This window comes from Pan paniscus, chromosome 4 (genome assembly GCF_029289425.2).
Source record: "Pan paniscus chromosome 4, NHGRI_mPanPan1-v2.0_pri, whole genome shotgun sequence".
Lineage (NCBI taxonomy): Eukaryota > Metazoa > Chordata > Mammalia > Primates > Hominidae > Pan > Pan paniscus.
Window position 1 is genome coordinate 96,085,119 of NC_073253.2, and position 24,045 is coordinate 96,109,163.

Below are 24,045 nucleotides of genomic sequence, written 5' to 3' on the forward strand. Positions count from 1 at the left end.
TGCCACTAACTGAGTGTCTATTTTTGAGCAGATGAGACTCTGGGCTGCAACGGTTTCCTTTATAAAATAAGGAATTTAACTGGATTATGTCAAAAAATCATGAAAATATTTTCCATATGTAAGCATTAGCTACATATAATATATACATATATTTAAATAAAAATATATACTTTTAATATTTTCAATTCATATGGAGTCTTTTTTAAACTGTTCCTGATCCCAAACTTTTATATCATGTCATATCTTATTTGGTCTTATCAGTGAGACACAGCAACATTGTCTAATACATGAAATGAGAATTTTCAAATGTGTTTAGATTTCTCCAAGTTCTTATAAATTTCCTTTCACCCTTTTATTTTAACATTTTAGAGTATTTTCTACTTATTTTAACAAGATTGTAGTGCTATTTTAAAGAAATCCAAAGCAGAGAATACATACAGTTGTTTGATGAAATATTTATGTGTGTGTATGTGTGTCTATTTATATATATATGTGTGTGTATATACATACATACGCACATGGCAATTTTAGAGTTTTTTTTAGGGTACAAGTTGGGGAATTTTCAAGGATACCATGAAACTAGTTTTCAATGTGTTGCTCTAATGGACTAAAAAACAAGCTATGAAAATGTTCCCTAATATCATCATCAGCTTGGTTAGAAAATCCCCAGTCATACCTAAATATGAAAAGGGTCAGAACATTGAGCGAGTTGCAAAATTCCCCCAAGCGGTTCATTTCATCATGACTCACAGTGCTTGAATAAGGCAAAGTCATTTCTTAACACACAAGTTACTGTAGAGGAAGATGAATGCCTATATTATCTCCTGACTAGCCTGGGCTAACATTTTTGGAGCTTTCTGTCTTCCTTAGGGTCTCTTTTTCAGTCAGCCTACATTCTTTCTTATAACATTCTTGTCTCTAGGTTACTTAAGAATATAAGAAAAAAAAAAGTCCCCAAAGTTTTCTTATTACATATATTCCAAACAATAAAAACAAATGAAGATAGTTTGTTTTTTCAAAAAAGATTGTTTCTGTGTGTTTTATTCTCTAGTAAGTACCCCTTTCCCTGGCCCCCACCTAATCCATTTGCAATCACAGTATGCCTCCTCATTATCACACTCAGTGTCACAGTAAGACATCCAAAAACTTATTTCCTGTGCACACCAAGTTAAATGAGAAAGCCAAAATAAGGGAAATGCAAAACCTACTGTACATCATGATAAAGAAAGAAGAGAGGTTCATAAATCTATTTGGAACGTATTTTTGTTGTCATGTTGGTAATTTCTACACAGGTTGCTGATTTCCATAGTTGCATAGCTGTTTACTCTTATTGCCTTCCATGCCCTTCTAGAATAAAGTTGAGTATGTAAAATTATGGTTGGGAACCTGATGCTTTTTGTAAACTGGGGCTTTTGTAAATTGGGATCAACACAAATTTTTATTCAAGCCATAGGTATTGGAGTCATTATGCTTATTTCTTTAAAAAGAGGTCAATTATGCAGTATATTGCTGAGGCAGGAGGATAGGGTCTGGAGGCAGGGAACATAAGGCCAATTCACGCTGACTTCTTAGAACTAAATCAAATGGAAACACTTCAGCTATGACAAGAAATATCCTCTCCATTTACATAGGGCATACACCAAGTAACCAATGGAAACTTCTAGAGGGTATTTAAACACTAGAAAATTCTGTAGCCCAGTTATTGAGCTCCTATACTTGGGCCCCCTCCCATCCTGTGGAGTGCACTTTCATTTTCAATAATTCACTGCTTTTGTTGCTTCATTCCTTCCTTGCTTTGTTTGTGTGTTTTGTCCAATTATTTGTTCAAGACACCAAAAACCTAGACACCCTCCACTGGTAACATAGTTCTGACACAATTTGTGGATAGGCATTACTGTAAATTCTTAGCCTATACTTTTAGCTGATCTTTAATACTGTTTGGAATCTCTTCTGTGAATCTCTAATAAGTGACAAATTACATGTCCCATCCACCAGAGGTTTTACATGCATTTGCCAAATCCCTTGATCTAGCATTCCAAAACTACCTTATCACTTCCCTATGTAATCTTGTTGGCTACCAAGCTGGTTTTTTTGCTTGAGGAAGCCCCTGCTTTGTTTTCTTCTTTGCAGCTTCAGACCTAGCCCAGTATAGCAATCTATACATGTTTATAGAAGGAATGAACGTGATATAGCAGGAACACTTCTATTCATATTTCAAAATGTGGAATTATGTGATTTCAAATATTTTACTACTTCAATAGAATTTTTTAATGAAAAATATCTGTATTTCACTTTTATTCAGTCTGATAGGAATTTGCAATTTGTACATTACTAAAATATTTGTATTTATATATTCTGTGTTATTTGTCATAAAATAATTAGCTTATTAATTTTGAAACTGACAGCAATTCTGATGTATGCATCTGTTCCAGAGAAAACAGAAAGAGGAAATAATTGTGAGCTGAGCAAAGAACAAAATTTTAGCAACATTGATTCTTCCTGGTAGTGACGTTTATTAATGGAGACCTGCTGATGGATTATTTGATTATAGCACAGATGGATTCCACAAAGTATCAAGTTCCTTTTTTTAAAACAAAAACAAAAACAAAAGTTGACTATTAAGAAGCAAAAACAAAGCTGAAAATTTTGATAAACTGCCCACATCCCACCCCAACACTATCCCCAGTTTTTATTATTCTCAGATAGGGGCTATTAACATTTATAATGACTGTACAATTCTTTCAAGCAGTATTGAGAAACATATATTTTGGTATAAGGTTAGCTTGCCATATTGTAGATTTTATATGTGCCTATAAAATAGTTTTTGCAAAAAAGCTCACTGAATTCTATTGAGAGGAATATGATCATAATTTGAATAAAATGCAGAATCAGAACTTTAGCTGCAAGTAATGATTTTACTTTAATTAAGATTCACGAGTGAAAAGAAAAAAAGTTTCTATTAGATCAAATTATCAAATATATTAATAGTGTAAAGTAGAATCTGTGCCATGCTAGATTATGTTATGATACATTCAGTCACATGATTCTTTTAGCTATTTAATTTCATCCAAGTTTGTAACTGGTGCAAATATTGTTGAGTATCTAAAACAAGGAAGCTTTAAAGTTGAACTCAGTTGCTTGATGCTATAGCTTAATGAACACTGGCAAAGTTTGCTGAAATTTGTATAAAGGCCAAGGAAGCTCCTATTATAAAGGCCAATAATTTATTAAGGGAAATCCATACAAGCTATTTACCTAAGAATTCCTAATTACTTTATTATATCGTCACTTTATTATTTTGTTTATTTTTAAAAGAAAGATAGTTTTCCACTGATTTTACTATCTCTAGAGTGACATCAAAAGGCAATATTTTCTTTAGGAGTGTACTTTAAATGATTAATTAGAGAATGGGAAAAGCAATATAGACCATACTTTCATTATGAAAACAATTTGATGTTGACAATAAAAGTTTATACTGTCTGAAACAAAATCAGTTTATTCTTAGTTAGAAATAAGGTAGCAACTGCCAGCACAATCTCCCTCTGCAACATATTCCATTCAACTATCAACATGGTCACTGGAAGATGGTTTGGAGGATAAAAGTGGAAGCAGGTAAGAACTGAGTGTTTGTAACTGATTTCTTAAGATGCTAGCATTCGACTTGTATTCTCACCAGGAAAACTTAACCAGAGGATATAGCTAAACAATATCATTGCTGAAGAAATGAAGTCTGGTGTTGAAAACTCATGTAAAAATAAAAAAAGCAGCAGGCATTTACACAATACAGAGCAATGATTTGTCACTTACAATTTTTTGTTACTGAGCTTAACTATGATGCCTAACCATGATCCATCTGAATGAAGACGCAATGTATGCGTTATCATGAGGAATGGAAGTCAGCCATACTGTTGCTCCAACATATTTTCCACTTCTTGCTCTGCAAATTCCCAAAACATGTTCATAGGGCCCTTATAAATTCCTTCTTTTAATCTCAACAACTTATTTGCCCCTAAGAATGAATTAGCTGTCAGTTATTTACACCTTACTTGGTATTTAAGCATTTTATTATCTCTCTCCAATATTTGAAGTTTAGGTGGTGCTCATTGAGACGTAAAGCCTTTCAAGTTATATTGAAGCAAGGTCTTAAGAGGGACAGAAATTCTTCACGGAATGTACAAAAATGGTACCATCTGGATGGCTCCCTAATTTGCCAATAAATAGGCACAATGTTATACTAGAGGGCCAGAGTTCCTAAGATATGATGGCAAATATCCTTCCTTAAGAACTGAGCAAATACTTTATAGTTTTGCTTTCACTTATGCTCCACAGGTGACAGCCCCAGCATAAGATCATCTGGATGAAACAGTTGTGTAAGAATTTGCATCGTATATAATGTGATTTGATTGATCTCAAAAGAAACCATTGAACAATATTTCCCACATGTATCAACCACCATGTATTATGTTTAAATATAATCTTCAGAAAACCATACTTAATCATAACTGTACTATCTTGAAGGGAGAGTACAATCACCTACTAACACATAAACAAGAAATCTCATCCAGCACAGTAGTGGGGAACATAGAATAACCCTGGCTATTTGGGACACACATTGATGAGGGGAGGCTGCCAGAGGTATCAGAATCAGGCCACTGCATTTTGATTGTACTTCCTGCACTGGATACTGGTCTTCACTAGGGCTCTATTTTGTGATTCTTCTCTTGTAGGTCTGAATATTCTTTTTGATTTATTTTATCCATGGAATGTGAAAAAGTAAATGGCTTATTTCTAAGAAGTCAGTCATAGGTGTTAGGCTCAAACTGGAAATTGTAAGAAACAAAACTTCCAGCTTGCCTCTGGTGAATGTGGCTCCAATACTTGCCTTTATGTAATCAAATAACTGAAAAAGATTGTTAAAGCCACTTTAAAAATAAGTTTATAGCTAAAGGCTTTAAACTTATTCTGCTACAATGTATTTACTCATCCAGGTTTTTAAATGATTTGGGGGGTAAGGTTTTAGAGCAAAGAGAAAAAGAAACAGAAATGACTCTTTCTTTGATCTCTTACCAATAGGAATCTGATATGGCACACTAGTCTCTGAAAAAGTTGGCAGAATGTATCAGTATCTTGTTTCCTACATGGCAATTCTAGTGGTCAAGCCGCAAGTCTTTTGCCTTATTCTCTAACTTACTTCTTGTATGTTGAGCTGGCTTGACAAATGGCGATAGCCATAATTTGGAAGTTGTGGCCTGAGGCTGTGATTATATGATCAACCACTTGAGATACTAGAGTTAGTTAACTGACCATGATCAATCACATAGAAACCAAAGACCTAATCTAAACTATTACACTCAAGCTAAAGTACACTTGTATCATTTGAAGAAGATAAGGACCTGTAATGTTTTCAAAGATTTATGGGAATATTGATTAAATAACTTTTCTCCACAAACTCAGGAAGTAGCTAGTCATGTTCACTGTCTAAAAATTTATATTTGCATTTAACTTTAAACTCCCAACTATTTAATATTTAATAATTAGTTAAAATATATTAATTATTTTACTATATATAAGAAATCTCTGAATGCAGTAATTGACCAGTCATCTTGACTTAAATTAGAATAACTTAATGCAAATTAACTCAGTATATATTTTGCATATTGATCAATGTTCTTTTCTCCTGAAAAGTCAAATAAACAAGGGAATTTCTGAGGTTACCTGTGCACCTTCTATCACTCATTAAAAGATTGAGCCTTGAAAGTAAAAGGTAATAGAACAAATTATTGAGCTTTCCCCGTAGTTCGTTAATATAGCAGTATAGCGCTTTGTTCTGATTTTGAAATTTTAGTCTTAGAATTTATAAAATAATGACAATTAATTTATTTCCCCAGCTAAAATATTTTTAGTAACCATTTTTCCTCTATTGAGCACCATGATAAATATTAAAAAATAATGGATTGATTTCTTTATGCAGATTTTGAAAGATAACACCCAAGAGAAAACTGTTACTAAATTATAGATCTAGGGTACTTTTCTCAGGTGACCAGGATGAATTTATAGATGGTCAAACTGGATGCTCCCATGCGTCATGCCTCATTATTATGATTCATCTACTTTTCTTATCAGAACTTGCTCTTTTATTTTTACCCCAGCAACACCACAGGCAGGTAAAATTTAGTAAGCATTAATTTCATAATTTAGTAGATTCAGGGCACAAGTTGATACATAGTTTGATTAATAATAAATTGCAGGAAAACAAACTATCCAGATTACATCCTCACTATTTAGAATTCAAGCCTTCCTTCTTGAAAGTTTCCCTCTTCTTCACCATAATACTGCCTAGTGAAAATAATTTCTAGTGCTACCCAGATCGATGAAAAAAACCTCTTCCTCAATTCTGCTTGGTTCCCTGCTTGTTTGAATTGCTCTAGAGAACTAACTGAACCAAATTGCAATGTCTAACTTCAGCACAACTTTGCCCGTTTTTATTCCCCACCCCTTTGCACATGTGCCTCAACCTCCACCGTAACATATACTGGGAATTTATGCTTCTTATTAGTTATAGAGATGAATAAGTCAATCTTTGCTATGAAAAAATTTAAAATAAACCTACAGAGTTGAAAATAAACAATAGTCATACATTTTGAAGAATGTTCCAAAAGGGAAATACATCCCTTGAGAAGAGAATACAGAGAGCAGAAACCCAGGTCAATCTCACCAAAAGGAAAAAGAGTGAGAAATGATGCCCAATTGAAACTTACCTTTAAATTGAGACTTGAAGGAATAAAAAATGATCTATGTGAAGAAGAGAGAAAAATACATACCAAGAAGGAAAGCCCAAATTTGCCAATGTTACAGGGGTGCTATGAAAGCTTAACTACTCTTCCAAAGAAATTCTAGATATTTCGCAAAGCCTTTTAGTCTCAATGAGAGATAACCAGAACTGGGAAGCATATTGGTCAGGGGCAGAATGAAAGCTGTTTTCCACAGGTTCCAGTTTGAGCCACACACTTGGGAATATCTTCTCAGACATAAACTATTTATACTTCCACATTACACAATGCAATATGAATAACGGGATCTGCTAGGAAATAACATTGTGACTGAAGGGTAACCAGATTAAAATATCAGGAAACACTGAAGTTCCGGAAGTGTGCATATCAGAGTCTGCCAGTAAGGAAAGAAATATCCTTTCATGGAAATCTCCTTTGGTTTAAAATACCTAATACGCAGCATCTAGCTACTCAAAAACATTAAACTAGGACACATGTTTTATAAAGAAATATTACAGCTGTGTTGCTCATAGGTCAAAATAGAAACCATATGGAAATATTTTTAGCATAAGACTAATTTTAAAACAAGTAAGCCATTTTCAGAAAGCACTTGGAGTGAATATTCTCTTTTCAAAGTTGTTTTTTTTTAAATTGCTTTTCCTTATGTGACTTGAGTTGATTGAATACTCCAAAACAATCCATTAGAATGACTAATAAACTTGATTTTCTGAGGTCTATTGATGATGTATTTTAGCCTATAGTTTTGCTAAAGACTATTGGGAGCCTGGTCTGATTCAAATCCTTCTGCAAACCCATGACATTCACATGAAGTTATCCTGCAGAAGGTCATCTTCATTTTATATAGACTTTAACCTTTACTTTCATTTAAAATGAATTTTTACATCTGAAAGATGAGTGCAGCAACTAACATTTGAGAAATGATATTTTTGTTAGTCTTAATGCTGAAAAAAAGTTGATGGATGATGTGTGAAAATATAATCTGTTTATTTGTTAGAAACCATAAAAAATATTCTACCAAAGCAACTGATGTGTGCTTTCATTCTTTTAATAACCATTAAATATTTTTCAACAGAGTGAATACTACCCAGATGAGAAGTTAGCTAGATATGTCACTTGACATCTGTAAGACGTAATTTTTCCCTCTTACATTTAGCTAGGAATTATGGTATTGATCATTGTGGTGTAAAGTACGGGCACAGGTAGTTTAGAAAGGTATGCCAAAATAAAATATCAATGTTCTAGCAAAACTCTGGGAATCCTGGGCGGGTACATTAAGTGATATCCTCTTGTTCACCGTAATTTTATTTAATAAAAATAATGAAGCAAAAAAGATACTGCATATAAAGTATGTAAATCAATTAGACTATTATCTTATATTCTGAATGAGGAAATTATTCAAAAGTTATTTAGTCACTTAAAGTAATAATGTAAAACAATACCTACTTGAAAACAAAAGATGAAATTACTAGAAATAAATTCAAGATGGCATGTCAAACACCAACAACAGAAATATAAGAGGGGGGATATTTACTATACATTAAGCATGGAAAGACTGATTTCTGAAAATCCTAAGTGACCACAGTTGAATAAGATTCAGTAATGTACCATTATTACAAGAAAATCAATATATATTGGCACTATGTTTGACATACAAAATGTCTAACAAAGTAACTTGTATAGAATAATAAACATATATACTATGTATACTATTACATATTATATAATTATATAAAATACATATTTGTATATTTTATACTTTGTTAGTATGTGTAAATTATTTACAGTGTATCTCTATATATGTGCCGTGTGTGTGTGTGTATATATACAAAGAATATACACATATATACACACAGAGTATATATACTCTGTATAGTATATATACAGAGAAACAGCAAGAGAATACATAGAATTATATATAATATATTAATATATGTTTTGTGTGTGTTTACAAAGGAAGTATATCGAGAGTATATGTAGACTATATATATAAAGTCTGTACAGTGTGTGTGTATATATAACAGTAAATATGTATGTATACTAATTTTATTTTTCATATATATAACAAATAAATACTACTTCAGATATAGGTTTTCCACAATTGACATTTATCAAAAAAGTTATGCATTTTTAAAAAAATTAATAATTGCAGAAATCAAAGAAAGGGCAAATTCAGCAACAAACATGTCTGTCTATTCTTTTTATATAATATTTACCTAGGTATACATACATGCTCATATATATGAATGTGTAACTATGTGTGCCTATGTGTGTATATATATTTCTTATATATTTCAAATATATATATATTTCTTATATATATTTCTTCTGCTTTCAAGTAAACATTTAGATGATGGTGGGTTAACTTAACTGTGGTGTTGAAACATGTAAAGAATAAATATCAAGAGAAAATGACTTTAAAGAAGAAATACTTTAGAAAGCTATCTTTATTATCATAATTACCAAAAATTTAATGAACCTGTTTAGGAAGTTACAGAGAATACATTCCTGAGGATGTTTAATTAAGGACAAGAGTGTTTTTGTGACAGTTTGAATATTCCCATGTGTAAGGACAAAGTTCAGAACCAGTGATTCTTAGAGCCCAAAGGAATCTATACGATTATATACATCAATACGTATATTTTAATGGTTATAAGTCTGACACTCAAGGATTTAAACAGTCTTGTCTAAAGTCAGAATAGGAAAGGTTTGTTTTCGTCTTCCTTGGAAATCAAATTTCTGCGTAATTCTTCAAAATTCTCTACGTCAGTGTTCTTAGTTAGAATTGTTCGAATCCTCTTTAAAATCAAGAAAATTTTCGCAGAACCTCCAAAATACATATGTGAGCTTGAATTTAAGAAACACTGCTGGCTGAGCGCAGTGGCTCACGCCTGTAATCCCCGCACTTTGGGAGGCCAAGGCGGATGGATCACCTGAGGTTAGCAGTTCGAGAGCAGCCTGGCCAACATGGTGAAACGCCATCCCTACTAAAAATAGAGAAAAAAAAAAAAAAATTAGCCGGGCGTGGTGCCTCATTCCTGTAGTCGCAGCTACTGGGGAGGCTGAGGCAGAAGAATCAATCTCTCGAACTCAGAAGGCGGAGGTTGCAGTGAGCCGATATTGCACCACCGCACTCCAGCCTGCGCGTCAGAGCGAGACTCTGTCTCAAAAAAGAAACCCAAAAAACAAAAATAAACAAAAAACAAACAAAAAAACACTGTTGTAGGGCATGAGATGTTTACCAAGTATTTCTAATAAAAACAAAAATTCTTAATTCCAGGCAAATCTAAGGCAGTTTATGTAGCCCATTTATCTTACACATATTCGGCCTTTGCAATCACTACAAAAGACTATATTTTTTTAAGTATACAGGTATCTTATGTATTCTCCACTAAAAGATAAATAACAAAAACCAAAAGTATTAGGCTGGTGCAAAATTAATCATAGTTTTTGCCATTACTTTCAATGGCAAAACCCACAACTACTTTTGCACCATATTACTACACATAGAATCAAAAATTTAAAAATCTATATGAAATATCTTTAAAAATTTTTTGAGAAAGATGTAAGTTTAAAAATGGTAAATAACTTTAGAATTATTTACTATGATGGTGACATCACAGAATATTATATACATTTATCAATGTCATCTGTGAGTACTCATTCCAAGTGTTTATCTTGATTAATACAAAGTAGAAGCTTATAAATTTAATGAGAGCATAACCCCCATTATATTAAAACAAATTACTACTTATAATGTGGTGACAAAATAGTACATATATATTACTTTTGTTATAGTAGAATTTAAAAAAGTAAAAATTAAAAAAAAAACTAAGGGGCCATAAAAATTTATAAGATAATTGAGTTAAATATCTCATTTTGGGTTTAAATCTTTTAATAATAGTTCATAATAATTAGCAGGGGCCAAAGAATTAAAGCGTAAATATTTTAACATTTTTTCCCAGACTCAAATATCAACAGATCAAAAGCTTAATGTTTAAAATTAAAATATCTGAATACAGATAATATTTTCAGAAGGGAACATATTATACAGTATTCAGTAGGTTTAAACCCATCCATACCTCTATGTTTATTAAAATTCCCTTTTCTGTGGGGAAAAAAACACATTCTAAATGAATCCATATTGTGTAGATGTGTATATATATCTATGATATATATATATATAAGATGTGTGTGTATATATATGTATAAACAGACAAAAAGGATAGATGAATAAGAGCAAATATTAACTGTTGTTACTTCAGGATATTGTATTTGAAAAGGTAATATAAGACTAGTTTATATATAATTATTTGTTCAGAATTATTATTGTAACCATACTTTTTTTTTTTTTTTTTGAGATGGAATCTCATGCTGTCGCCCAGGGTGGAGTGCAGTGGCATGATCTCAACTCATTGCAACCTCTGCCTCCTGGGCTTAAGCGATTCTCCTGCCTCAGCTTCCCTAGTAGCTGGAATTACAGGCAGGCGCCACCATGCCTGGCTAATTTTTGTATTTTTTATTAGAGACGGGGTTTCCCCATGTTGGCCAGGCTGGTCTCAAACTCCTGATCTCAAGTGATCCACCCGCCTCGGCCTCCCAAAGTGATGGGATTACAGGTATAAGCCACCATGCCCGGCCTATTGTAAGCATACATTAATTTTATATTTTAAAATATACTATTAGTTTATAAAATCAGCTAACCAGAATTGTATATTTACTTTCCTTTCCCTACCTCTCATTTTTCCTATAATTTAAAATATTTTTAATAATAAAATAAAATTATATACAACAAGAACAAATGAGAAGTAATACAAATGTCCATCAAACAAGATTGGTTAAATACATTATAGAAAAGTATATAATGGAATATACTTTCCTATTAAAAAAAAACAAGCTGTATTTATGTGTTGTTGAGAAAATGTCATGTTAATTTAAAAAATAAAGTGCAAAAGAGTACATATGATTCGAGTTGTAGAGCTACTACAATAAATACATATTTAGGTTTGTGCATATAAAACATAATTTTAAAATATGCTTCTTTATCTATCTGTCTATCTATAGGTTTTTTGGAAGGATTCTTAAGAAATTATCATCACAGTTCGATATTGAAACTGAGGATACACTTTCTGTAATGTTTGTTTTTTTCCCATATTAAAAGTAAGAAAATTAAGTATAATCATCCTACCAAAGTAAAAACAACACTTGGTTATTACTAGTCAAATTAAAGTAACTGTAAAATAAGAATTTTTACCTAACTCTAAGTATTTTATAAAAATGTATTTGAGCTATGTCTTAGATAATAATTTAAAATATTATATAAAACTGTCATTAATTTAAACAGGTTATTAAGATATTAAGTTGTATATTAATAATTTTCTTAGAACTGTATAAATAAGAAGCTTTTATTTTACATTTTGTAGCCAAATTTTTAAATGACTTTGAAGTCCCCAAATCCCCTCTTCATGCTTACTATCTTATTTGCTCCACTCTTCTTTTTTTATTTTTTATTTTTTGAGACGGAGTATCACTGTGTCATCCAGGCTGGAGTGCAGTAACATGAGCTCGGCTCACTGCAACCTCTCCCTCCCTGGGTTCAAGTGATTCTCCTGCCTCAGCCTGCCAAGTAGCGGGGACTACAGGTGTGTGCCACCACATCTGGCTCTTTTTCGTATTTTTAGTAGAGGCGGGGTTTCGCCATGTTGGCCAGGCTCGTCTCGAACTCCTGACCTCAGGTAATCCACCCACCTTGGCCTCCCAAAGTGTTGGGATCACAGGCATGAGCCACTGCACTGGGCCCAAAATTGCTCCATTCTTTATAAAAAAAAAAAAATTACAAAATGTTAATTTGAAAAATGCAGCCCATGTGGGGCTTCTGAAGAAATACCAGTAAAAAAGTGGCAATCCCACACCAATTTTATGCTTTCATACATTCTCTTAAACTTGCAATTTATATATCTGATTTGTCCCCATTAGATTACTCTCTTACTATTTTTCAAGATTCTTTTTAAATTATGAATCTACCTATATATCTTTTCCTTCTGTTTTACTGAATATGATTTCAAAAGAATGACAATACATTAAAACAATACCTAAGAGTATCTGAATTTTGTGACTGATGGTTTCATCTTTAGAGCTTTTAGAAAAATCTAAAATTAAATAGGTTTTTAAAGTTAGTAAGGAATCACAGTTTTTGGAGGGCAAAATGTTTAAGTAATGATGTCTGACCATATGAAAACTATCTAAATGATCCTCACTGTGTTCAGGAATCTTGTTTTACAAATCACTTAAACTTTTTATTTTAATTGCAGTACTTGGAAGAGCCTTCACATTTTAACATTATGATTATACACACCCTAAATTCTGTGTCTTGGGTGCTTTAATTGCTCATGAGAGGCAACCAACTCCAGTAATCAACAGAGGATATGAAACTTCTTATTTTGCTGAACTGTATTAACCACAGGGTTTCAGAGAGGTAAGTCAAAGGAGATGTAAAACAGTTACTTAAAGAATAGTTCTTTGGGGAGTTTGCCTTTGCTTTCATATCACATAAATCATTTTTGTTTCATCAGCGCTCACACTTCCTTATTTTCATTTACAGTTCCAGCAGCAAGTACACACATTAGGTCAAAACGCTATCTTACATACATCAATGTATTAGTTTCAATAAAATCCATAAATGAAGTTGCCTTTCACACATACACCATGTGTACAAATTTCCATTCTATTTGAAAAGTCACAAGCCTCTCTAGAGCTACTTTTATTATTCTTGGCCACAGTTTAGAACTCAATACCTTGACACTTTAAGAGGGTATATGTAGATTTGTGAACAGGAAGGTGGAGAGAGAAGTTATTTCTACAGAATTCAAAATCAGTTTAGAAAATATGTCTAATTCACAGTAACCAAAAAAAGCATACCATTCCTTTCACCAGTGGTCAGAAGTTTGGCCTTGTTGCTCTTTGGAATAAAATGGTTAGGAATTAGTGAAGTAGTTTATATTTATAATGGTTATAAAAGTGAATAGGACAAAAGATAGGAGTCTTGTTAAATTACTAAAAGAATCTGCAAAGTTTATGTTTAAAATATCTGTAAAAACCCATGTGTATTCACTGTTAATCATATATAACACTATCTGGATTCTAACTTACTGAAAACGCACTACTGCAGTCACTCCTCTTATTTCATGCTTTGGTTTTGGTATTGGATTGAGAAATATAAACCAAAATCTAGGAAACAAAGGTACTAATTCAGAGTAATCTTAAGTTTTCTCATTAGTTTTCCATAGTCAGGGAGGACTTACTTCAGATTATTTCTTTCTAAAACTTAATCTGCTATCACTGGAATGTGTTTGTGTGTGTGTATGTGTGTGTGTGTGTGTGTGTGTGTGTTTAAGATGGAAACGTTATCTTTTTAAGGTGTTTTTCAGAGTAACATGATACCCAAACAAAAACGGACATGTTCTTAACACAATGCACTGTAATGTTACAGTTTCTTAAGATGCACATTTTTTTAAGAGTCAAATTGTAATTACCAGGGATATTTGTAACTTAAAAAAAAAAGGCGGTGACTTATTCTCCAAATGCAGTATTTTTATCTTATTTTGTTGAAACTTCCTGTCAACCACCAAGAGAATGTGTGTTGAGTAAACATGATCTAATTATAAGAATGCAATTTAGGCCAGGCACGGTGGCTCATGCATGTAATTCCAGCACTTTGGGAGGCCGAGGTGGGCGGATCACGAAGTCAGGAGATCGAGACCATCCTGGCTAAGACGGTGAAACACCATCTCTACTAAAAATACAAAAAATTAGCCAGTTGTGGTGGCGGGCACCTGTAGTCCCAGCTACTTGGGAGGCTGAGGCAGGAGAATGGTGTGAACCCAGGAGGCAGAGCTTGTAGTGAGCCGAGATCGCACCACTGCACTCCAGCCTGGGCAACAGAGCGAGACTCCGTCTCAAAAAACAAAACAAAACAAAACAAAACAAAACAAAACACAAAAAACAAAAAAAATGTAATTTAATTGTGTGCAAAATAATACAATACAAGAAACTATCTAGAGATTTAAACAGGAAATGGTAAATCCTTGCAGGAAATTATCTCAGGAACAAAACCAAAAATACCTTAGCCGAGTTCCTATTACAGTATAAGAAACTATTTTTAAGTCTGGGCTTGGAAACCTGTTTTTTTCAGGACTTGTATCCATTGTATTTAATTGGCCCCCTGAACTTGCCCTTCCTTCCCAAGTCCACTGCTTCTGTCTTACATCCTTATTATCTTATGAGTAAATTAATCAAAATCCTAATTGGTTTTTGTGCCTCTGGCATTTTTCTTGTCCTTGTCAAATAAATGTCTGCAGTTACAAGATTTCTTCTTAAATTCAGACATCTAACTGTGCTTCATAGAGCATAAACTCAATTCCCTTCTCAACCACATCCCAAGTTACTTTTCCAACTTTGTATTCCCGTGTTCCACAACAGACTCCATTATTCCATACGTTTACTGTGCACTTCATCATTTGCTTGACCTGGTACCCTCTAATAATGCAACAGCATTTCCTTCTGTTTGGTTTTCTTATTCTCTTTATTTTATCCCTCTGGCAATTGCTATTCTGTTTTTAAAGTCCAGTTCAAATGTTTGGTCCACTTTCCAAGTGTCTTTGTGAACCTGAGGGACAAATTATACACCTCCGACAACATATTCCCCTATTAGGCCACTAGTGAATTGTATATGCCTCTGTCTGTACCATAAAGCCTATGCATTTTTTAAAGGTAGTGATCAGCTCTTCATTTTTGAAGCTACAGTATCTGACACTCAGTACACTTCCAGTAAAAATACATAATTTCTCATCTGTGGTTTATCTACTTTACATACTTATATGTGTGCATGAGTGAATTTGGCCTTTTGGTCATTTGCCACTTTTAAGCAAGAGTTTATATTGTAATGCTTTTTTCTGAACTTGTGTTAATAAAAGGGAAATGTTGGCTTAATTCATTAAAACAGCATCTGTGACTTTGGGGGGAAGCATTAAGGCATTTTATCGCAGCCAGCCTCCTTTCTCACTACTAGGCCTCTTGGCTACAGATGGGACTTAATTGCTCCTTAAATATATCTAACATTTATGCTTACACAATATTGCCCACTAGCCATTCAGCACTTTTGTTGTAGTTTCCTTACCCAAAGCTCATTAATTTTACTATGAATTCTTATTACTTTTTAGTGCAAAAATATAAAAATTAGTAGTTTGTTCATGAACACACATAAATAAGTGCCAGGTTCAACAATTTGCTTTTTCAAAAAAGAGGGTGAGTTAAAATCATATCGTACATAAACAAACTTCAAGTTTGTAAATAGAGTAACCATTATAAAATAACGGAAACATATATCCATTTGGAGATTTTACTGAAGCTTATTCTTGTCTAGTGAAAATGTTTAGTTATATGTGTTCCACTGTGCCAAGGACAAACTGGTCCTTTCCAGTCACTTACCCTCTGACAGCATGAATAAGTCTCAATGATGGATAGGCAGTTCGCACTTTCAGTTTATTCTTAAGGATTAATGCATTAACCCACTCCACGTGCTTCTCTCCTCCTTTGACCATGAAAGCAGGAATCCAAAGGACACTGTCATTCAGCATGGAAAGTCTATGCACAAATTTTTCTCTGTCACTCTCATTTCGAAAGCCTCCAAATGCTCTTTGTACAACTGATGGATTCATGGTAATAAAATCTGATTTAGTTCCCACATCTGCAGCAAACTCCACCACAGGAGCTAGATTACACCTGAAGAGGAAAAAATTAATGGGACAAATGAAAAAAAAAGAAATATTCACTGGTAAAATGGTGTTCATGAAAAGAAGAATGGGAAATGAGCATTTTTTTAACCATGTGAAAAGAAAACCAAAAGATCATCTACTTGGTAAGATTACATTTTCAATAAGTCTCCGCACGTGCAGGAATACTGCCTGCAATAAAAATATACAGTCCCAGTACAGGGCTCAAAATGCCTCTTGTATGAATTCAACCTGTTGTCTAGGAATATCCTTTGCTATTATCTCATAAAACCACACAATTTGAATTTGTAATCAGAGAATTTATGATGGTAAATTCACAAGGGTTCTTTGGCCATTCAGTAGTCAATTTAAACCACATGCTGCTCTACAAGTGAATAAAACACATTGGACTTGACATTCTAATCTGCACCACTTGTAAAGCTTAAGTCATTTCAACAACTTTGTAAGTGTAAGGAAATAAAGTTGGCTTTACTTACACACTGAGGTTAGGGGAAAAGTGCAATTCCTTATAGTGTTTTACACAAACATATTTACAATTGCTTTCTATAGGTCTAAATGGGGAAGAAAAATAAGAAAAGTGGAGATGTCATATTTAATATGACTTTCTTGGGTTTTAAGTAATATAGAAAAGCTCTTACTATAAGATCAAATATCAGCCTTCCTGTTATTTTAGGACATCCTCAAAATATCTGTTTTCCCTTTTCGGACGTATGCATCCCTGGGGAATGCATATGTAGGGAAAGAACAGAATATGTTGTACTGTTTTCTCCACTAGAGCCATAAGGTTTTGAAAAGAGCTTGGGCCTGATGTTGTTTATATAACCTGTTATTTATATTTATATAATCTAATATAACATTCTTATATTAGAAGAAAGCTTTGAAAAGCACCTTGAATTTGGCCTTTAACCAATTTCTGATGCTTCTTTGATCGGTCACATAGACCTTTTTATACCTGATTTTAAAAATAGCTTCATTTTTTTTTTTAAAAAAACTATTTTTAACTTGCTTTTAAAAAGGTAGGTTTTAGTTGATAAAAGAAAAGTTAGATTTTGATAAACAAGAGTTTACTGTATTGGGAAAAAGTTGTTTGAATCAATTCAATCAAACCCTTCATGAAAATATGAAACTATTTTTAATACTTTTATCAGCCTTTCAAGGGAAGGGATTTTCTTTTTCTGCATTTTTGCATGTTTGGCTACATTATGAAAGTTCCTTACATTTCTCTTCCTTGTGTATTTTGTCACATTAATTGAATTATTAAACATTTTAATTAAAAAGTAAAGTATGTGTTCTGATACTAAAAATACTGTCTTATATATCGTTCCTTATCTCTCTTAATTAATATATCTTGTTACTTCCTAGATCTCCGACAATATTTAGCTACAACAACAAATATATTTCATCTCAAATTCTATGTTATTTAGGGTTAGCTACTGAGGGAAAAATATTAACACAATAATATTATTTAGAAAGTATAAAGATTATTATCTTTTCAATTTAGGTATCTTTAATTACATCCACTATATTATATGACAGAGTATGTATTTGTTTCTACTCATGATTCATACCACTAATTATTATTAGATATTATTCATTCTCATTATGGTAAGAATATTACAAACAGGACTACCCAGAAAAAGATTTGCTGCATGCGAATACTTGTCAAAGTGAACACCTTCTTGTGGAACTCAAGGAAGATCAAGGACTTGATCATTTTAAAGTCCTAAAATGTGCTCTACACAAATATTAAAAGTAATCTAAACTCCTAATGAAGCTAGTTATAACATGAATTTGGATACTATGGGGAAAAGTATATTCTGGACATCATTATTACTGACACTTCTTTAGGTAAAATAGGGAGAATACATGTAACATTACAGTTAACATGTTCCTGTTGGGGAAGTGGCTTCGGACATATTTTTCCACTAAAACAAACCCTCAGTAATTTCTTTTTAGAGGATTCCAATTGTAGAAAAAACAATATTTGTACTTTATTTTCACTATAATAGTAAAACTAGTAAAAACCAACCCAATTAAATAGAATAAAAATGATATATTCTGCTGAATTATCCCTTCAGGAAAAAAATCACTCAATTACTGTATACTTTTTCTTGCCACATCTTTAAACATCCCACCCCCTATCCGTATTTGCCAATACCCACTCTTGATTTTCTGGTCATGAATTTCTCAAAAGGTGGTAAGATGCTCATCAATTAAAGCTGAAGGCTGAAAGATAAATGCTTTCCACTTTGAAAGCAAAAAGAAGCTAATGGAATAAGAATATTTATGGAGAACAGATTAATTTAGGAAACAAACCAACATATTTGATTTAATTAATGAATGCTAAATGAGTATGGTGCTAACTAAAAGAGCAATTGGAGATCAAAGAGTAACAAATCCACATGCAGAGTCTTGAGGATCCGAGCAGAGCACAATCAGACTTTGTCAAGGATAGTAACTGAGGTACAGGAAATAACAAGACAGAAGACACTTCATAAAATACAACGCTTTGTGGCTTTAGGAGTCCAGCTTGTTCATTTTCCTGGGGAAGAATATATATACATTTTCCCTGGAAAATAGAGTAATACAATGTCCACATGTTGCTGGTAAATTAACAACTCTGTGGTTGAGTCAGATTTTTAGTCATATAATTAGCTGAATGCCACTTATTTAAAAGAAAGCATTAAAAATTCAAAAATAACCAACGAGCTGTGTTGCACTCCAGCAATTCAGTAGACTTGTTGTGAGCATCCAAACATTACTAGCAGCAAAACTGCTGATTGAGCAGGATTATGAATATATTGTCCATCACAATTTTCATTTTTCTTTATAAAAAATTCCTTAGAGGCTATAATATTCAAAATTAGCCAGAATGTGTCTCAAGCATTTATGAGTAATACATGATACTCATGTTACTCTTAATCTCATAAAATAGAGGAGCAGCCAATTTTAAAATGATGGACTTTGGTGAGTCAAAATTGTTGAGTGCATATAAACATTTAATAGAGTCAAACAATATTATCTTTAGCCAATTTAAATATTTGTGCCCATTTTATATTTGACATGTTGAAAACATATACACAGAGTTAGCTGTATTAACAATACTCTTTATTTACTCTAAACTTCCCAGTTCTCAATTTATTTGTGTTTATTCTCCAATATTGATTAAACGCCTACAGGAATGCAGCTAACTCCACTGTATTCTAAGCCTCTGAATTTTCTTCCATGATTTCACACTGCATATGATGGCTTCTCATCCCTACATGCAAAATTGAAGGTACTTTCATGTTAATTTAAAAGTTATATAAAATATTTATTTTAGAATTCATAGGGAATAAATGTTTATTTCATGTGTGAGCACCTCAAGATTACAGAATTCCCTAGCAAAAAATCTCCCTTGGATTGGCCATTATTCTCTACAGTTAAATGATAGTTCAACAATGTATGCAACTAGGAGATCCCACTTGCATTTATTAACAGGCATTTATTGAGAGTTTGTTTTGCAAACACTACTCTAGAAGCTCAGACTTTTTTTCTAGCTATTTAGTTATTTATGTTATTTAACAATGACATAATCTATCCAATTTTTTAATTCTACATTTTTTAATTCTACAACGTGTTGTATGTATCTGTGCTAGGTATAGAACTCATCATCCAAAACTGGAGTAAATACGGTGTAAAACATGGTGTTCTGTAATAATTGGAGGTTGTCACTTACATCCTTTCACACACCCAACAGATTAAATAAGAAGAAAACAATTCTAGGTGTATTATAGACCAAATTTTCCCCACCTTTGTTAATATTCAGACAAATTCCAAATACATAATTATCATCCTTTTTCTTTTTTGGCCAATCCCACTGTGTTGCTTCCTGTGCTAACTGACATCTCTCAGCCAAAACATTATTACCTACGGAAACACCTTTGTCAATCCACTGTGAAATAGGAACCAATGTCTTCTCTTTTCTGCCCCTAAAGGAAGCTTATTGATCCTGTTTGCTCCCATCTTGTTTCTCAGCTTGAGGAGCAAATAGAACAAAAAAAATCTGTTAGCTATCTTTTCTTAGACTTTCTGATTACTTTCTCAAAATTTCTATGGAAAGTTGGCACATGCGACCTGCCAGTCTCTTTGACTTTCCTGTCATGAAGGTTGTGGGCTCCACATAGACCTGAAACCATTCATTTTGCTTTGAGGTAAAAAGTAGTATCAACTTCACTTTTAGATGAGAAACTAAGGTTAAAGTGGTTGAGAAACATGTCCAAGGGCATATAGGTTATAAATGAAAAGCACCATCTAGTTTGGAATCATTCCAGGACAGGAGTTTTAACTGACACTATTATACATATGATTTCATTCAGAAATGTGATAAATGTCTATAAATTCATCCTTCACACAAACCTTCCGATAGAAGAAAGAGTGTTCTATCATTTATCCCTAGCTTTTCATCTCAGATTCCTAAGACTCAGGTATGTTATTCAAGGCCATTCAGCCATGACCTTTCCCAAATTTTGAGCAGTTATTAAACAAAAGGTTTTAAACATCTAAAACATAAATATAATATCTATACCTCAGATCTCTTGATAGACAGGATTTCAAAATGATACTAGAAAGTATTAAATAACTAATTGATAAGACTTTTGAAATATTAACCATAGGATTAAAATGGACTTTCATGTGGTATACCATAATGTAGTAAACAAAATATAAGAAATAAAGTTGAAATATCACATTAAACATTTGCATGTTCAGTATGATGAATAGGCACACAAAATACACACATACACACACACGCACACCACATTTTATGCTTTTAACAATACCAATTGATGAAATTTTCAACTTGATAGAAATACAAACAACACACATCATGAAAATAATGAAATGACTAAACAGAAGAGGAAATTTTTCACAAACCCAGGTTCGTTAACATTACTGGCAAGGGTGGGAAGAACAGTGTCATAATTTCTAGAGAAATTCACAGAATGAAAATATAATCAAACTCCTTCTAGCAAACAAAGATCTGAATACCAAGAAATATGTTAGACTGTGTCATTCCGATACTTCTGTGAAAAGAAAAATGGAATCATCGGTCAAATTTGCTATAACTGCACAAATTCTAGAGAATAGCTTAGATTTTGGAGGGGAGAAAAAGGGGAAGCATGCCAAGGAAAAATATATTGTTTAATTTAAATAAAAATGTTAAATATATACCTCATATTTATCCAAATTTGGCTTAAACTTTAAGAAATAAAAGATATTTAGCTTCATTTCTATTCTTAGCTATTTGATCATCAGTAACCATGTGGGCAATGGAGTTCACATCAATCAAGTTACTTAACTTCTCTAAGCTTATAACTCTTTTTTTACTTCTTCCTTTATTGAAGTATAAGTGACAAATAAAAATATTTCAGAGATTCAAATTTTTCTATAAATCAGGCTAACACTGATGGGAACTGTACTGGGAAAATTAAATGAAACAAAATATTTGGAATGCCTCTCAAAATTCCTTGCCCTGGGTGGATAAAACATATTAGATTATGCTAATTCCTTTTACATGCTCTTTCCTTTTACAATCTATTATGATAATAAATCTTTTGAAATGCCTGCAGGTAAGTTAAAGGCATGTCAAATAAGATCTCTGAGCAACAGCGTAAGGAAGCCCAAACTTTATTTATAACACATTTAGTAAGCCATTTTGGCTGAAATTTACTTTTGATCCCCTAGGAATTGAGACTTGAATGACTGATGGGGCCAGATTGCAAATATTTTAAATATTAGATGAAACAAATTTGACTCCATAGGCAGTGTGGAAACTTTAAAACTCATAGACATGGTCAATTGTACTTAAAAAGAGGAATATGACTCAACTGTTCAGGAGAATAAGGCCTCCCAGTTACAATTTTGTAATAACATAATTCACATAGAAGATAAGAAAAATATTTTATTGTTGCTCTAAGAAGAATACTTAAGTTTTAAAAATATTTATTTCTTTATTTCTTTATTTATTTTGAGATGGAGTCTCGCACTGTCGCCCTGGCTGGAGTGCAGTGGCGGGATATCGGCTCACTCCTACCTCCACCTCCTGGGTTCAATTGATTCTCCTGCCTCAGCCTCCTAAGTAGCTGGGATTACAGGTGCCCCCCACCACCCCAGTCATTTTTTTTTTTTTGTATTTTTAGTAGAGACGGGGTTTCACTATGTTTGTCATGCTCGTCTTAAACTCCTGTCTTCAGGTGATCCACCTGCCTCTGCCTCCCAAGTAGCTGGGATTACAGGCATGAGCCACCGCACCTGGCCGAATACCTTTTATTGAACATTTGTTATGTGCCAGGGAGCATTCTCTGTGCTTTGCATGTAATATATGTGATTCTCACAATAAGCCAATGAGACAGTCACTATTGCTGTTTTCCAATGATGAGGAAACTGAGTTGCAAGAAATTTGTCCAAGATTACATAGTTTTAAGTAATAGAGGCAGATTTTAAGCTCATGCTCTTAAATATTATGTACCACTTAATCCCTAAGAATGGAAAGGAAGCAAAAAATAAATACAAAGAACTTGGTCAAAAGTTCAGTTGCATATGTGCAAGTGATATGGCTGTGACTTCTATCACCTTGTTGAACCTCATGTTTGGTCTGAAAGTCTGATTGGCTAAAGTGAAGGTTTCATCTTTTCTCAGTCTTCTGTAAATCCTCCTCCCCAAAGGTAGGGTCTTGGGTGGATAATCTCAGCATGCAGAAAGTCACTACCAGGTAGGAATATACAGAAGGTTGTGCTCCTCTGAAAAGCCACCAAAGAAAACAGACATAGGAAAGAATGTGAAGGAAAATAAAAGGTTGATTCTGAGATTTCCTATGATGGAAGTGTGGGAAAAAGGTTAGGTAATTAATAGTAGATGTACACACACTAAAGGAGGGAGGGAAGAAGGAAGCAAGGAAGAAAGAAGAAAAATGACCCACTTCTGAGATGCCATTTAAAAGTACAGTACTAAAATTCAGAACACATGAATTCAAATCAAGACTCTTTACAATAAAACCAGTGGCCTATATTCTCTTTCCTAAAATAAAAAGTTGTTCTAGGTGAAAATGAGAAGTAAAATCCACTCATGAAGTTTAATTTTAAAATAAATATATCGAAATGTATAAATTTTTATCTTCTTTCTCTTCAAAAGATTTATATCATATAAGAAATGTGCCCAGTATGAACAACTACACATAAACAAATGTTATTGCTGAAATAAAAAAATCTTCTTTAGCATTGGAACTCAAGTCTTGAAATAAATAATAAGAGGATACTGAAAGCTTTATCTCAAAATATTATGAGGTCGCTAAAATGCTATTAATATCTTTAATTTATTTAAATGTAATCTAAAATACAATTATCTTTTCTGATATAAAGCAATGGATTAAAATAAGACATAAAATTAGAGAGTTATCCCAGGACTTCAGCTACCGACAAGTGGTAAGG

General features: G+C 32.9%; 1 protein-coding gene across 1 annotated transcript in view; it reads right to left on the minus strand.

Annotated features, from left to right (window-relative positions):
- The window catches only part of ST8SIA4 (ST8 alpha-N-acetyl-neuraminide alpha-2,8-sialyltransferase 4), a 103,401-nt gene that overhangs the window by 34,389 nt on the left and 44,967 nt on the right, over positions 1 to 24,045 (minus strand). Inside the window, 1 exon segment of the mRNA XM_003828328.6 lies at positions 16,275 to 16,568. Coding sequence (XP_003828376.2) covers positions 16,275 to 16,568 — 294 coding nt within the window.